Genomic DNA, 15,841 nt, shown 5'->3' with positions numbered 1-15,841 from the left:
ACTCCTATTTGCTTATTGATCATATCTGTTTTGCAGCATCTTCTCTCTATTATTTGGTTTATGTGTCAATTTTCCTGCTTTAAGTAATTATTCTAAAGTAATTAGCACCTGTGCTGGTGGCACGTAAAAAGCACCTTTTGAGTGTTGGGCCTCACAGAGGCAATGACAAATGACCAAGACCTTTGACATTATGTTGAGCTTGAGAAGAAGAGCCATCAAGCCCAATGAAATTATAGTTGTGGCAGACACTGGTGCTATGCAACTGGTACCCATGCCAGTGGCATGTAAAAGCAGTCCTTACACTCTTGGAGTCATTGGTGTTAGAAAGGGCATCCAGCCATAGAAACCATGCCAAATCAGACTGGAGTCTGGTGTAGCCCTGGCCGAACTGTCCAACCCATGCCAGTGTGGGCAATGGATGTTAGATGCTGCTGCTGTTGTTGTTGTTGTTGTTAAGCAACAAGATGGGTAGGGGTGATTAGGTGATGGTCTAGGGCTTAGGGGCCGGAAACCCCAGACCTTGGAAAAAGAAGAAAAAAATCTTTGGTCGTCTTGTTGTAGTCGAGGGCTCTTCGTTGACGCCCGACACCACTGGGAGGTGGCCCTTGAAGTCGCTGGAAATGGAAATCTCCAGGTCCAAATTCTTGAACGGCTGATGATGATGATGATGACGACATTCAATAAATATTCAAACAATTTAAACAACTGTAACACTAAGATTTAGTAAAACTCTTTCCAGCATCTCTAAGAATTTGTAACTCCTGATTCAGTTCTGTTGTTAACGTTACATCAAATAATGTTGAATTCCAAGGCAGATACGTCAGTCGTTTCATACAACTCTGTATTGAACTTTCCAGTTAAATTCTTATTTGAAGAAATAAGATATTTTGGTTCTTCAACTGACTGCTCTGTAAAGTGGTTGAGTTTGGAAGGGCATCCAGCTGTAGAAACCAAACCAAGAATAGGTTATAGAAGCTGGTACAGCTCCTGGTCGTGCCAACTCATGTAAAAAAATGGACCTTAAATGAGGATCATGATTCACAATCTATGCGATGGTTATTAATGGCTCTTTTCTTTTTTGTTTTGTTTCAGTCATTTGACTGCGGCCATGCTGGAGCACCACCTTTAGCCGAAACGAATCGACCCCAGGACTTATTCTTTGTAAGCCTAGTACTTATTCTATCGGTCCCTTTTGCCGAACCGCTAGGCTACGGGGACGTAAACACACCAGCATCGGTTGTCAAGTAATGTCGGGGGGGGGGGACACACAAACACAGACATACAAATATATATATATATACATATATACGATGGGCTTCTTTCAGTTTCCGTCTACCAAATCCACTCACAAGGCTTTGGTCGGCCCGAGGCTATAGTAGAAGACACTTGCCCAAGGTGCCACACAGTGGGACTGAACCTGGAACCATATGGTTGGTAAGCAAGCTACTTACCACACAGCCACTCCTGCGTCTATTGTGAACACGACTGCAGACATTTCTATCAAGCTTGACTTAAACGTTCATCCTTTCTTTATTATACAGTCACTGTCGAAATTGATCCAGTTTCATATTTTTTAGGCAGAATTTACTAATCAACTACACCCTTATAATTGAAGTATTTAAGGCGATGAGCTGGCAGAACCGTTAGCACGCCGGGCGAAATACGTAGCCTTATTTCGTCTGCCGTTACGTTGTGAGTTCAGATTCCGCCGAGGTCGACTTTGCCTTTTATCTTTCGGGGTCGATAAATTAAGTACCAGTTACGCACTGGGGTCGATATAATCGACGTAATCCGTTTGTCTGTCCTTGTTTGTCCCCTCTGTGTTTAGCCCCTTGTGGGTAGTAAAGAAATAGGTATTTCGTCTGTCTTTATGTTCTGAGTTCAAATTCCGCTGAGGTCGACTTTGCCTTTCATCCTTTCGGGGTCGATAAATTAAGTACCAGTTACGCACTGGGGTCGATATAATCGACTTAATCCCTTTGTCCTTGTTTGTCCCCTTTGTGTGTTGCCCCTTGTGGGCAATAAAGAAATATATAATTGAAGTATTTTCATCTAAAACATTAATTTCAGAGATTTGTCATTGCATAAGGCAGTAGTTCCCAACCTTTTCACTACCAAGGACCCCTTTTATTCAGACGAGTTTTCCACGGACCCCAGGATATTGAAAAGCCTGTCAACTTTTCATATGCACGGGCACCCATACTACCTTTACGGATCACAGGTTGGGAACCCCTGACATAAGGCAATGTTGAATTAGGTCCCTTTATTTGAAGTTGCGTAAGATTTAGCTCCCCTTATCAAGTCTTTTATTATCGTCAGAAATTTCATCCAAAATTTTAGCAAAATAATTGGATTTATGAGATTCCTTCGATCTTTCTGGTTCTATTCCATTATTTGATTGTCAAGAAATTGATGTTGGGCAAGATTTCCATCCCCCTCCCCCCCAAAAACCACCCTTAAAAAATTTTTGTTCTCGACACAAATCCCACTTTTTGGCTACGAGGAATACGAATCTGCAAAAAATTGGCAAAAATCGATATTTCTAAATTACCATCCCCATTTCCTTCATTTCAAACTTTTTTCACAATTTTTTTCTTCAAAATATGCGGAAAAATACGGAGATTATGATTCTGAAAAAAAATTTCCAAAAATCTTTGTAAAAATTTTTTTAAAGAAATTTGTTTTTCTAAATATGCGGAAAAATACGGACATGATGATTCGGATAAAAATTTTCGAAACATTTCTGTACTTACGGTTACAGTTTTAGGGTTAGGGTTTTAGGGTTAGGGTTCTAGGGTTAGTGTTGGGGAAAAAAAGTCAAAATTGAAGATGAGTGGGGAGGGGGGAATTTCACAATGCCGATTTTTGACAATTTTCTGGAACCTCCGTATCCGAAAACGGGGATTTTTGGCAGAAAAAATTACAAAAATAAACAAATTTGGGAGAAAATGGAGTGGGGGGTGGTGGACAGAAGTCTTTCCTGATGTTGCAATTGTTTAATACAACCAGACTAAATTATTGTTGTAATTATTTAAAAAAATAAAATTGCAATAGTGAATTGGGAGAATTGATTTAACGAAATGGAATAAATTTCTGAGAACTGTGTTTAATGAGGGAAGCAGGTTTATAGACCGTCATCTCAGTTCAAGGTGTGATGTGAACATGTTTATTCGTTTATTTAGTTGAAGCTATCCAGTGAACATGTTCGTTTCTGTTTACCATATACACACATAAACACACACACACACACGCACACGCACACACTGTCGCCGTCGTCGTCGTGGTCTCTCAACGTTAATTTTCCATTCTGGCATGGGTTGGATGGCTCAACAGGAACTGGGAAGACTAAGGGCTGCACCAAATTCCATTGTCTGTTTCGACTTGGTTTCAACGGTTGGATGCCCTTCCTTGTGCCAACCACTTTACAGAACGCTTTTTATGTGGCACCAGCATCAATTATTTTCACATGGCACATACACACCAATTCCTTTTCCAGTTTAAATCAACACATAAATAGTGGTAAAGCTAAAAACAACAGCAAAACAAAGTAATAATAATGATTTTATTTTATTTTACACTGGCATAAAAAGAAGAGTTAGGAAGACAATATTATCGGCAGAAGAATTCCACTCAGCACTGCAAGATACTCAGCTTAATACTAAAAGGCATCTAATCCAGTTCTTCACTATTGGCGCCAATTTTATTAGAGAAGGAAAACGAGAGTTTGTGATGTTCATGGATTTCTTGATCATCATAGAACTAAGTAAAGCAATTCTATTCAGGAACCAAAGACTATTTTGGACTTGGTTTTCTGTCACACTGCCATACCTGGAATATACTAAAAGAGAATGGTTACAGAGCAACGTTTCCTATCAGTGGTGCTTACCTACACGTCATTAGCCCCCTATTATTTACTCATCTATTTAATCTAGACTTTAATTAACAGGTAGAAATATTGAATCCTAAATTTATCTAATTTATGCCCGTTTCCTTCTTGAAGATCCGCATAACGGCTGAGCTGTTCCATTCTTAATATCTTCATGGAATAAGTTTGGTATTTGGTTTATCAAATAAGGTGATTTATTCTGTGAGACGGCTCGCTCTACAAGAGACAGAAAAAATAAAAAGGGAAATATTAATGTTTCAGTCATTTGCTGTGAAGGATTTTATTTAAAACCAAACAATGAGCTACATTTAAAAAAATAATAATAATAATAATAATTGTGTACAGTGCTCAGGTGCACCACAACTCATCTAAAGTGTATATATAATCAGGTGTAGTTTCGGCGGATTTCGGAAAGCATGAGGGCCTTAAAGGATGCAGTGTCATGGCAGTCAACAACTGACGCAGGCAGTTTGTTCCACGCTTCAGCAACTCTGAGCGTGAAAAAATGTTTCCGAAAGTCATGGGAGCTGTGTTGTTTTCTGACTTTGTAGGCATGTCCACGTGTGTTAGACACATGGAGATCAAAAAGGTGTTCAGTGTTGTTGTTGGTGAGGTGGTTGATAACCTTGTGGGTGTTTACCAAGTCCGTCGCCAGACCCCGGAGCTTCAGTGAATCCATGCCCAGGGAAACAAGGCGCTCAGAATATGGTAGGTGTCTGATGGAGGGTATGCGTTTGGTTGCACGTCTCTGGACAGATTCCAGGAGGTCAATGTTCTGAGCAAGATAGGGATTCCAAACTGATGATGCGAATTCCAAGTGTGGTCGTACCATAGCTGTATACAGTTTTAAATAGATGGCTGGAGAGCGGCTAACAAAAGTCTTGCTGAGTGATGCCAAGACACCCTCGGCCTTCTTGACAATTTTAGAGATATGCTTTGTCCAACGCAAATCACTGCTGACAGTGATGCCTAGGTCACGCTCGCAAGAGGATTTCTTGATATCAGTGTTGTGGAGGGAGTATGTGGACGCAGGGTTTTTCTCCCAAAATGCATGGTGGTACACTTGTCCACAGCCAGTTTCAGTTGCCAGTCTGTGATCCATTGCTGCATTGTGTCTAGGTCTGATTGCAGGAAAGAGTTGTAGACATCAGGATCAGTCCTCTTAATTTCAAGGTACAGCTTGATGTCGTCTGCATATTTCAATACTGTGGCATTCTTTAAATTGGCATCTATGTCATTAATGTATGCCACAAACAGGAGGGGACCAAGGACAGATCCCTGTGGTACACCCGATGACATCTCATATGGTGTAGAGTGCTGTCCTAGAACTGTGACTACCTCCTTTCGGCTGAGGATGAAGGATTTCAACCAGTTAAAAAGGTCATCCCCCACACCCATTGCAGAGAGTTTCACCATAAGCCTTTTGTGTGGCACAGAGTTGAAAGCCTTAGCAAAGTCAAGGTAGACAACATCCACCCATGAGCCACTGTCAGTGATCTGAGTAATGTCCTCAAGGAACTCGACAAGCTGGTCACTGCAGCTGGAGTTAGGGACAAATCCATATTGTGAGGGTCGGATGAGACTGTGAGAGCTCCAGAAGTTCCAGAGTGTTTCTCTGACACACGATTCCATCAGTTTTGCAATACAGCTAGTGAGACTGACTGGGCGATAGTTGACAGGTGATGTGCGGTCGCCCTTTTTGAACAGAGGAATGACACTGGCAGTTTTCCACTGCTCCGGAGTAGCACCATTGTTGAGACAGTACTGGAAGAAAATAGAAAGCTGGTGTAAAAGGAAGTGCCTGCCACGTTTGAGAAGCAGGTATGTAACTCCATCGAGACCAGGGGAGGCATAGTTGCGCTTATTTTGAAGGTGACGTCGCAGCATTGCAGGTGTAAATTCCATAGTTGTTATGGAGTTTGCTGTTAGTGATGGTGAAGATGGTACATTTTGACTTTCAACAGTGAATATGTTTGCATAGCACTCGGCAATGAGTTCTGCGCATTCCTTGGGGTCGTCAGTGATCTGGTTTGTGTGAGGGTTGCGAAGAGGGCCCACTGGAGAGTGAGGTCTCTGCTTTGAATGCACATATTTCCAGAAAACCTTGCTGTCAGGATTGGCTGCTATGCACTGTTCAAATTCAAGCACTGCATTTTTTGTCACTTGCTTGAGATGGTTGGAGGATTTATTCCGCTTTTTCCTGTTGGTGTCTGATTTATGCAACTTGTATTCCTGTTCAGCAGTCCGACGTTCCTTCCTGGCAAGTCGGACCGCTGAAGTTTCCCAAATTGCCCTTTTGGGGTGGTTCTTCTTTTTTTGTTTACGTGGCACTGATGCTGCACATGCTGCCCATATTGAGTCCAGGATACTCTGGAGTATAGTATTCACATCTCCAGAGTTGTAGAATTCACGCCAGTTTGGGTGCTGTAGTTCAGTGTGGTACAGGTTCCAATCTGCTCTCTTCCAATCGAAGGAAGCAGATTGGAGATGGTTCAGGTGTTTGTTGCCCGCAAGAGCCAGATTGGCGATGATCATAGCATGATCAGAGTCACCTAGAGGTTCCTCCGTAGTGCAATTGATAACCGCTTCAGGAGTTGTGGTGAAGAGCAGGTCCAAGGTGTTGTCGCCTCTTGTTGGAGAGGTGACTACTTGTGACCAGTTTGAGTCCAGCACAAGCTCAACAAAATCGTTTGCACTCTGTGGCCAATGGAAGGTTTACCAATCGATCTCAGGATGATTGAAATCGTCTGCAATAAACACATAAGTGGCTGTTTTCCTGGCAGCAGCTCGGAGGATGTTGCAAAGCTGTGTATCCTGATGGTAATTTGGGGGACGATAAACAACGCCAAGCAGGAGTGTTGACATGGTCATATGTACGTCACAGAAAAAAACTTCTTCTTGTGATTCGTTCAAATCGGCACAAGGAATTACCAAAAAATTTGAACGAACGTAGACCATCACACCACCACCACGGCGGTTAGTGCGGTCCTTACGGAAGAGGTTGTACCCCGTGATGTTGAAAACCCCATCACAGAGTAAGGAATGCGCTCATGTTTCCGTGACAGTGATGAAGTCAGGGTCAATACTTCTGACGTAGGTGTTGAACAAATGTATTTTGTTGCATAAACTGCGAGCATTTAAGGACAACAATTTGTACCCTGCTCGCAGTTTATGATGGTGTGTAGAGGATGGCAGGTTGTCCTGGCTTAGTTTCCCTGAGTTGCTGTAGTCTTTTTAGTTATTGTGGGTAGAGAGCACTCAGACCAGCTGGTATCTCTCTTCCACGTTTCATCAGTCTTGACAAATCTCCAGATTTGTCCATCTTCCCGAAGACTGAAGCTTTCCTGTAGAGCTGAGTTCCTATTCAGGGAAGCCGCTACACGTATCTTCGGACGTACATTGGACGGTAAGCCTGGGCGTGTTCGGAAGGTGGTCCGATTTTCCCGCCCAGCTTTAACTGAGGCCAGATGGTAAGAGGTTGCCTCAGTGTGGTCCGAAAAAGACAGTTTGATGAGCCTAGGTTTTGGGCCAGGTCGTCCAAGGCGGATAGCACCCGTTGGGGGAACGCAGCCTAGGTCTTTGGCTGAGTTGGCAGCAAATGCCTGAAGATCAGCCATGTCTTCTGGCACCCCAATGGCAATGACTTCATGGGTGGCAGAATCCGCGGTCTTAGATGCGACAAGAGGTACAGGTACAGGGAGGTTCTTTAGCAGAGCATTCCGATAAGACCCCTCATTGTGGAGTCCAACCTGAATGGTTGCTTTTATTCCTGCTACTTCCCCTCTTAACGCATTAACCACCGCAATTGGAACTTATTGGTGACCCACATATTTCCAGTCACACTGCTTTCTGTTTAATTACAAGGAAATGTGATTGGTTTGGCATTTTTACAATATTTCATAATTAAACAAAATGAAAATCAAATGGAAATTGTACTTAAGATACCCGTGCCGGTGACACGTTAAAAGCACCATCCGAACGTGGCAGTTGCCAGCACCGCCTGACTGGCTTCCGTGTCGGTGACACGTTAAAAGCATGTGACATGTTAAAAGCATCAACCGATCGTGGCCGTTTGCCAGCCTCCCCTGGCACCTGTGCTGGTGGCACGTAAAAAGCACTTGCTACACTCTTGGAGTGGTTGGCGTTAGGAAGGGAATCTAGCTGTGGAAACCATACCAGATCAGATTGGAGCCTGGTGCAGTCTCCTGGCTTCCCAGATCCTGGTTGAACCGTCCAACCCGTGCAAGCACGGAAAATGGATGTTAAACGATGATTATGATGATGATGATGATGATGATGATGAATTGGAATTTACTGGTGATTGCACATTTTCCCCAATCACACTGCGTTCTGTTTAATTACAAGGAAATGTAATTGGTTTTGCATTTTTGCAATATTTCATAATTAAACTTTGACATTTAGCTCTCATGTTATTTAAATATCCTTGAAACCATGGTAAAGATGTAGAATAAAAAATTTCTCCAAATAATGAAAAAGTACCACCTGTGGTGCATCTGGCAGATGTGTGAAGTTTGCGATGACCCACTGCTGGTACATCTGGTGGTGAATGTGTTAAGTAATCCTGTTCAAAGACAACAACTTTATTTCGTTGGATGTTGATGCCGGTCGCATGTGTAAAATGATGCCGGTGGCATGTGTAAAAAGATTTGAGCAAGGTCATTGCCAGTACTGCCTGACCGACCCCGTGCTGGTGACATGTAAAAAGCACCCACAACACTCCCGGAGTGGTTGGCGTTAGGAAGGGCATCCAGCTGTAGAAACTCTGCCAGATGGAGATTGGAGCCTGGTGCAGCCATCTGGTTCGCCAGCCCTCAGTTAAAATCGTCCAACCCATGCTAGCATGGAAAGCGGACGTTAAACGATGATGATGATGATGATGATGTTGAATACCTGAGTTATATATTGATTTTGTGATTGATTAATCTGTCTTGGTTGAGTAACTTAGGGAGTAGATGGTTTCTCCCTAAATAGTAATTATCCTGCCAAGGAATCTGTTGACCCCAAAACAATTTAATATTTTCCTGATCGCCATCTTACAAACATTCCAATAATGGCTGATCACCAAGCTGGATAAGGTGGGGGTCAAACTCATTTCAGTTGTCCTGGTCAGTGTTATTATTAGAGCTATTGTTTTTGGTTGTGTGAGCCATCTGAAAAAATGTAGGATTGTAACGGTCACTTGTTTATCTATCTTGCTGGCTAAATAAAGGGTCACATTTTCTGCTAAGGGCTGTGTGTGGCGATGTAAGGATTTTATTGGAGAAGGGGTTGTGGGGATGAGATAAAGGTTGAACTAAAAGACATTCAACACTTGGTTTGTGGCTTTGGTTACTTCAACTGTGGTCTGTGCAAAGGTTAACAACCATTGACCTATTAGCAATGAGGATAGCAATTTAAAAAAATGATTCATTAATGATTTCTTTTGGAAACAATCGGTGAAAGAAAATTGATTACACATATTTTCATGACAGACAATCATTCTGACGGGGAAAAAATAATCTTTTTAATGGAAAAAAGGTCCCCCCAAAAACCTAATGTTTTTTAAAATGAGGACCTCTAAACAGCAATGTCAGTGAATGTTAGTCAGCCATGCTGAGTATCAAGATTTTTAACAACAGGAAGAATATATTTGCATGGATATATAGTAAAGGCAGCGAGCATGCCGGGCGAAATGCTTAGCAGTATTTCGTCTGCCGTTATGTTCTGAGTTCAAATTCCGCCGAGGTCGACTTTGCTTTTCATCCTTTCGGGGTCGATAAATTAAGTACCAGTTATGCACTGGGGTCGATGTAATCCACTTAATCCGTTTGTCTGTCCTTGTTTGTTCCCTCTGTGTTTAGCCCCTTGTGGGTAGTAAAGAAATAGGTATTTCATCTGTCGCTACGTTCTGAGTTCAAATTCCGCCCAGGTTAACTTTGCCTTTCATCCTCTCGGGGTTGATAAATTAAGTACCAGTTATGCACTGGGGTCAATGTAATCAACTTAATCCCTTTGTCTGTCCTTGTTTGTCCTCTCTGTGTTTAGCCCCTTGTGGGTAGTAAAGAAATAGGTATTTGCATGGCTATATTTCTGTGAGCAAATGGATGCATGAGAAGGACCACTGAATTGACAAATGTGCAATGGATCAAGACCATCATCATCATCATCCAACATCCGTTTTTGATGCTGGCATGGGTTGGACAATTTGACAGGAGCTGGTAAGCTGGAACGCTGCACCAGGCTCCATTTGTCCGTTCTGGCTTAGTCTCTACAGATGGATGCCCTTTCTAACACCATCCACTTTACAGAGTGTACAGGGTGCTTTTTACTTGGCACAGATATGGGTGCTTTGTGTGTGATAGTGACAGTGGCACTACACAAGTGGCAAGGAATGGCTGCTTTCCATGTGGTATTGACATGGGTGTTTTTATGTGGCACAGACTTGGGCCTTTTTGACATGATGCCAGCATGGGTATGCTTAAATATCTTGGAGCTTTATAAAACAAAAATGATGGGTTTTTAGAACTGAATCTAAGGAAAAATTCAAGTAAATCTAAAGCATGATATTCTGAGAAATGAGATATTTTGAGACGTATCGAAAGCTTAATATGTACAAATGAAGAAATAGCAAAAAGTAGATTCTTTCTGTTTTAGCCTAAGCAATGGAGAAAACATTTGACCGTAAAATGAGGATGCAAAGTAGCAGAAAAAGAAAGTGATTTAGGTGTGTTGGTCTGGTGCTGGTCTGAGAATAATAAAGACTGAAATATTATTTGGAATATTTGGACAATAACGAACAATGTAGATTGGAAAGGATCTTTTAAGGCATCTGGTGAAAATAATGGACTTGTTGCAGTCTCATGAGACATCTCTAGCAGAATCTGACACACACGCTGACAGATCCATCCATCCGTCTGTCTGTCTGTCTGTGCCTTCCTCCATCTCCCCCTACATACTTATTCTTGAATGGGAATACAGGAATAGTATTGACAATGAATAAAGAATGTGAAAGTGAAATTGTCTGTGAGAAAAACTGGGCAAAGGGTTAGAAATTAACTGGAAATGTTAATCTGTGATGCAGCCAGGCACCAAAGGAATTCAGGTGACTCTTAAGGGCCCCAGACACAGTCCAAGTCTCACAACTACGGAGAAAGACAGGGACAACCAGAAACCTAAAGACTCCAACCTTTGTCTTCTTATAACAGATATTGGTAGTGCCAAACCCTTTTGTCCAACAAATCCACAACCACATCAACTCATCCAAGTGTTTCCAGGATCTCAGACTCACAGCTAACACTCCATGAATCTCATTGCCGGGACAAGTGAAACTGCTGATGACTTTGACATTCTCACTCGGAACAGAGTCAGATAAGATGGAGTCTTCTGAGAAACCAACAAAGGACTGAAACCACTTGGCCTTGGAGACTCTTGGGTCAAGACAAACATGGGGGGAGGACGGATATATAATCTAACAAATAGAACTTTTTTTTTCCATTATTGGCACAAGGCCTGAAATGAGGTGAAAGGGGTTTAATGGTTGCTGGTACTTATTGACACCAAAAGGATGAAAGGCAAAGTCGAGCATGGTGGAATTTGAACTTAGAATGCTAAGAGCTGGAAGAAATGCCGCTAAACATTACTGTTTAAATCTTATTAATGGAATGTGGCTGTGTGGTAAGTAGCTTGCTTACCAACCACATGGTTCCGGGTTCAGTCCCACTGCGTGGCACCTTGGGCAAGTGTCTTCTGCTATAGCCTCGGGCCGACCAAAGCCTTGTGAGTGAATAAAGTATATATATGTATGTATAGGCTTTGAGTGGCTGTGTGGTAAGTAGCTTGCTTGCCACCCACATGGTTCCGGGTTCAGTCCCACTGCGTGGCACCTTGGGCAAGTGTCTTCTGCTATAGCCCCGGGCCGACCAATGCCTTGTGAGTGGATTTGGTAGACGGAAACTGAAAGAAGCCCATCGTATATATGTGTATATATATATGCGTGTGTGTGTTTGTGTGTCTGTGTTTGTCCCCCTAGCATTGCTTGACAACTGATGCTGGTGTGTTTATGTCCCTGTTACTTAGCGGTTCGGCAAAAGAGACCGATAGAATAAGTACTGGGCTTACAAAAGAATAAGTCCCGGGGTCGATTTGCTCGATTAAAGGCGGTGCTCCAGCATGGCCGCAGTCAAATGACTGAAACAAGTAAAAGAGTAAAAGAGTATAGTAAAAATTAAACTGATCAAGCGTTTATTGAAGTATGGTTGGAGGTAACGGTAAAGCTCAGTTTGGTGCATCTTAGAACTGGGAAGATCTAAGCTTATGCAAACAAAGTTGGTGAAGGTTGTGTTAAGTGGAATAAAAGTGAGAGCTATTGGCATTTAGTCTCCACTAATGTGAAGTCATATTAGCGAACTAAATCAATGTTATCGATCTGCTGTGATGCAGCAAAGATGTCTGGAGTTGTAATAGCTCACAATAATGCTGATCTTAGTGTGATAGTAATTAGTAATTAGAGTGATATAATCATCATTATCACTCTCATTAATTTTCAACAGTGGTATCATAACAAAGCATCAATTATCAAATCTAAAATAAAGCAATGCAGCAAATTGATAACACACGAGTAATGCCACTCATCTGATAGTGTTATGGAATTGTTGTTAGAAGTCAACAGGTTTGGCTCTATAATCCCTACAGGGGATTGGCTATATAAGTAATAATAATTGGAAGATAAGGAAAAAAGATGAAACAAACAAAATGATAATAATTACACCCAGACATGTACACACACACACTCACACTCTTATATAAACATAAAAACATTCAATCATATATACAAAAATAAACACTTGTACAGACATATATATATATCATATGTGATGTGTGTGTGCATATATATATATATGTATATATATTTATACACACACATGCATACACACACACACACACACACACATACACACATATATATTTTTATATATATATATATTTAAAAAAGATCACTCCATCGGTTATGAAGAGAAGGGTCCCAGCTGATATAATCTATGGAACAGCCTGCTCATGAAATTAATGTGCAAGTGGCTGAGCACTCCACAGACACATGTACCCTTTATGTAGTTTTCAGGGAGATTCAGCGTGACACAGAGTGTGACAAGGCTGGCCCCTTCGAAATACAGGTACAACTCATTTTTGCCAGCTGAGTAGACTGGAGTAATGTGAAATAAAGTGTCTTGCTCAAGGACACAATGCATCACTGGGAATTGAACTCACAACCTTGTGATTGTGAGCCGAATACCTGAACCACTAGGCCATATGGCTTCACTATATATATATGAATGTATGTATACATATGTATAGATATATTATGTAAATTATATATATAAACATAAATACATACATACATGTACATACATATATATGTATATACACATGTATATGTGGGTACAGGACGTCAAAAAATGTAAACATGTAAATTAAGAACATGAATTACAAAAACATGGAAAACGAACTTTTTTTGCGAACAACGAAAGAAACAGATAGAAAAACAAGACGAGCAACATAAAAGACAATCTCTTCATCAGTTGTCCACTGTTTTATCTACTCTGTATTTCGAGCATTAGGACAAGATGTGTCTTCGTCAAAACAGTTGCCCCTGCAAAGCAAATTAAATAAAATTTGGGATTTGTGGAGGGTCAAAGCTGGTAACAAACACAGAACAGTGAAAACAAACAGGAAGGGATGTTAAGCCATATTAAACACCATGCATCCATTCCCAAGTAAGTTTTATCTATCTATATATCTATATCTATCTATCTATCTATCTATCTATCTATCTATCTATCTATCTATCTATCTATCTATCTATCTATCTATCTATCTATCTATCTATCTATCTCTCTCTCTCTCTCTATATATATATATATATAAATAGATATACATACATACATACATACATACATACTTATATATACATAAACAGCTAGGCACAGTATAAAACCACAAATGAAAAATTTATCGTCACTAATTGTGACAGAGGGTGCTAAGGCACCTATATTGCAAAAAATAAGTTTCCTAAGGTATTTCTCGATGTCGTCGTCATCATCATCATCATCATCATCATCATCATTATTATTATTATTATTATTATTATTATTATTATTATTATTATCATCATCATCATCATCATCATTATCATTATTATTCTGGTCATTGCCTGGAATCGAAATATTCGTCTGTACTCTTTTACTTGTTTCAGTCATTTGACTGTGGCCATGCTGAAGCACTGCCTTTAATCGAGCAAATTGACCCCAGGACTTATTCTTTGTAAGCCTAGTAATTATTCCTTCGGGCTCTTTTTGCTGAACCGCTAAGTTACGGGGGACGTAAACATACCAGCATCAGTTGTCAAGTGATGTTGGGGTGACAAATATATGTGCACACACACACACATATATATATATACACACACACATATATACGACAAGCTTCTTTCAGTTTCTGTCTACCAAATCCACTCACAAGGCTTTGGTTGGCCTGAGGCTATAGTAGAAGACACTTGCCCAAGGTGCCACGCAGTGGGACTGAACCTGGAACCATGTGGTTCATAAGCAAGCTACTTACCACACAGCCACTACTACGCCTATAGAGTATAACAATACATTTTATTCAACTCTGACTGGAGAGATTTACAAACCATGTTTACGTATCAAATTCATCTGTGGATGTTGCTATGGACAGATTATTTCTGAGCCTGCATCGTCCTCATAACTCCCAGAAGCTGAAATTCAGCATCATATTTCACTCGCTTCCAGTTCCGCTGTACTTCCTCTGTCACTCTTTACCAATATAATCAGCTTCAATGTCATCTATTTTGCTATAACGTGACCAATGGAGGCGCAATGGCCCAGTGGTTAGATCAGCGGTCGTAGGATCGCGGTTTCGATTCCCAGACCGGGCGTTGTGAGTGTTTATTGAGCGAAAACACCTAAAAAGCTCCACGAGGCTCCGGCAGGGATGGTGGTGATCCCTGCTGTACTCTTTCACCACAACTTTCTTTCGCTCTTACTTCCTGTTTCTGTTGTACCTGTATTTCAAAGGGCCGGCCTTGTCACTCTCTGTGTCATGCTGAATATACCCGAGAACTGCGTTAAGGGTACACGTGTCTGTGGAGTGCTCAGCCACTTACACGTTAATTTCACGAGCAGGCTGTTCCGTTGATCGGATCAACCGGAACCCTCGTCGTCGTAACCGACGGAGTGCTTCCAACGTGACCAAAGAATTTGATTCTTTGTTTTACAATCAATTTTTTCCTGTGTATCACCTGTCGCAATATCGATCTATTTTGCCTTTCTGTCCACCATATTCTCAATAATCTCTCAAACTACAATGTCAGTGTAGCCATTATTCGTTTTATCTTTTTCCTTCATTGTCCAACTTCATCATTATTAGACATACCTATTTCTTTATTACCCACAAGGGGCTAAACATAGAGGGGACAAACATGGACAGACATAGGTATTAAGTCGATTATATCGACCCCAGTGCTTCACTGGTACTTAATTTATCGACCCTGAAAGGATGAAAGGCAAAGTCGACCTCGGCGGAATTTGAACTCACAACGTAACGGCAGCCGAAATACCGCTAAGCATTTCGCCTGACATGCTAACGATTCTGCCAGCTCGCTGCCTTTTATTAGTCATACCATCCATGCAGCTTAACAATCTTTCTTTTTCTTCTTTGTTCTGATCATTTATCGTTCATAATTTTATTGTTCGAACGTGGCCGTTGGCAGCGCCGCCCCGACTGGCCTCGTGCCAGTGGCACGTAAAAAGCACCATCCGTTTGTGGCCGTTTGCCAGACTCATCTGGCACCTGTGCCGGTGGCACGTAAAAAGCACCCACTACACTCTCGGAGTGACTGGCGTTAGGAAGGGCATCCAGCCGTAGAAACACTGCCAGATC

The 15,841-nt window shown here is 41.4% G+C and overlaps 1 protein-coding gene across 3 annotated transcripts in view; it reads right to left on the bottom strand.

The window, feature by feature from the left end:
- Positions 1-3,544: 3,544 nt before the first annotated feature.
- LOC115209735 overlaps positions 3,545-15,841 on the bottom strand; it is a 65,501-nt gene continuing 53,204 nt past the window's right edge. For all 3 annotated transcript variants that reach the window (XR_004998133.1, XR_004998134.1, XM_029778239.2), the window contains one exon: positions 3,545-4,102. Coding sequence is in view for 1 of the 3 variants with exons in the window: in XM_029778239.2 (XP_029634099.1) it covers positions 4,067-4,102 (36 nt within the window). In the remaining 2 variants the exon portion in view is untranslated. The remainder of the gene's footprint in view (positions 4,103-15,841) is intronic.

The sequence above is a fragment of the Octopus sinensis genome, linkage group LG3, assembly GCF_006345805.1.
Source record: "Octopus sinensis linkage group LG3, ASM634580v1, whole genome shotgun sequence".
In the NCBI taxonomy this organism is placed as follows: domain Eukaryota; kingdom Metazoa; phylum Mollusca; class Cephalopoda; order Octopoda; family Octopodidae; genus Octopus; species Octopus sinensis.
Note: the sequence above shows the minus strand (reverse complement) of the source record. Positions and strands in the feature narration are given on the sequence as shown.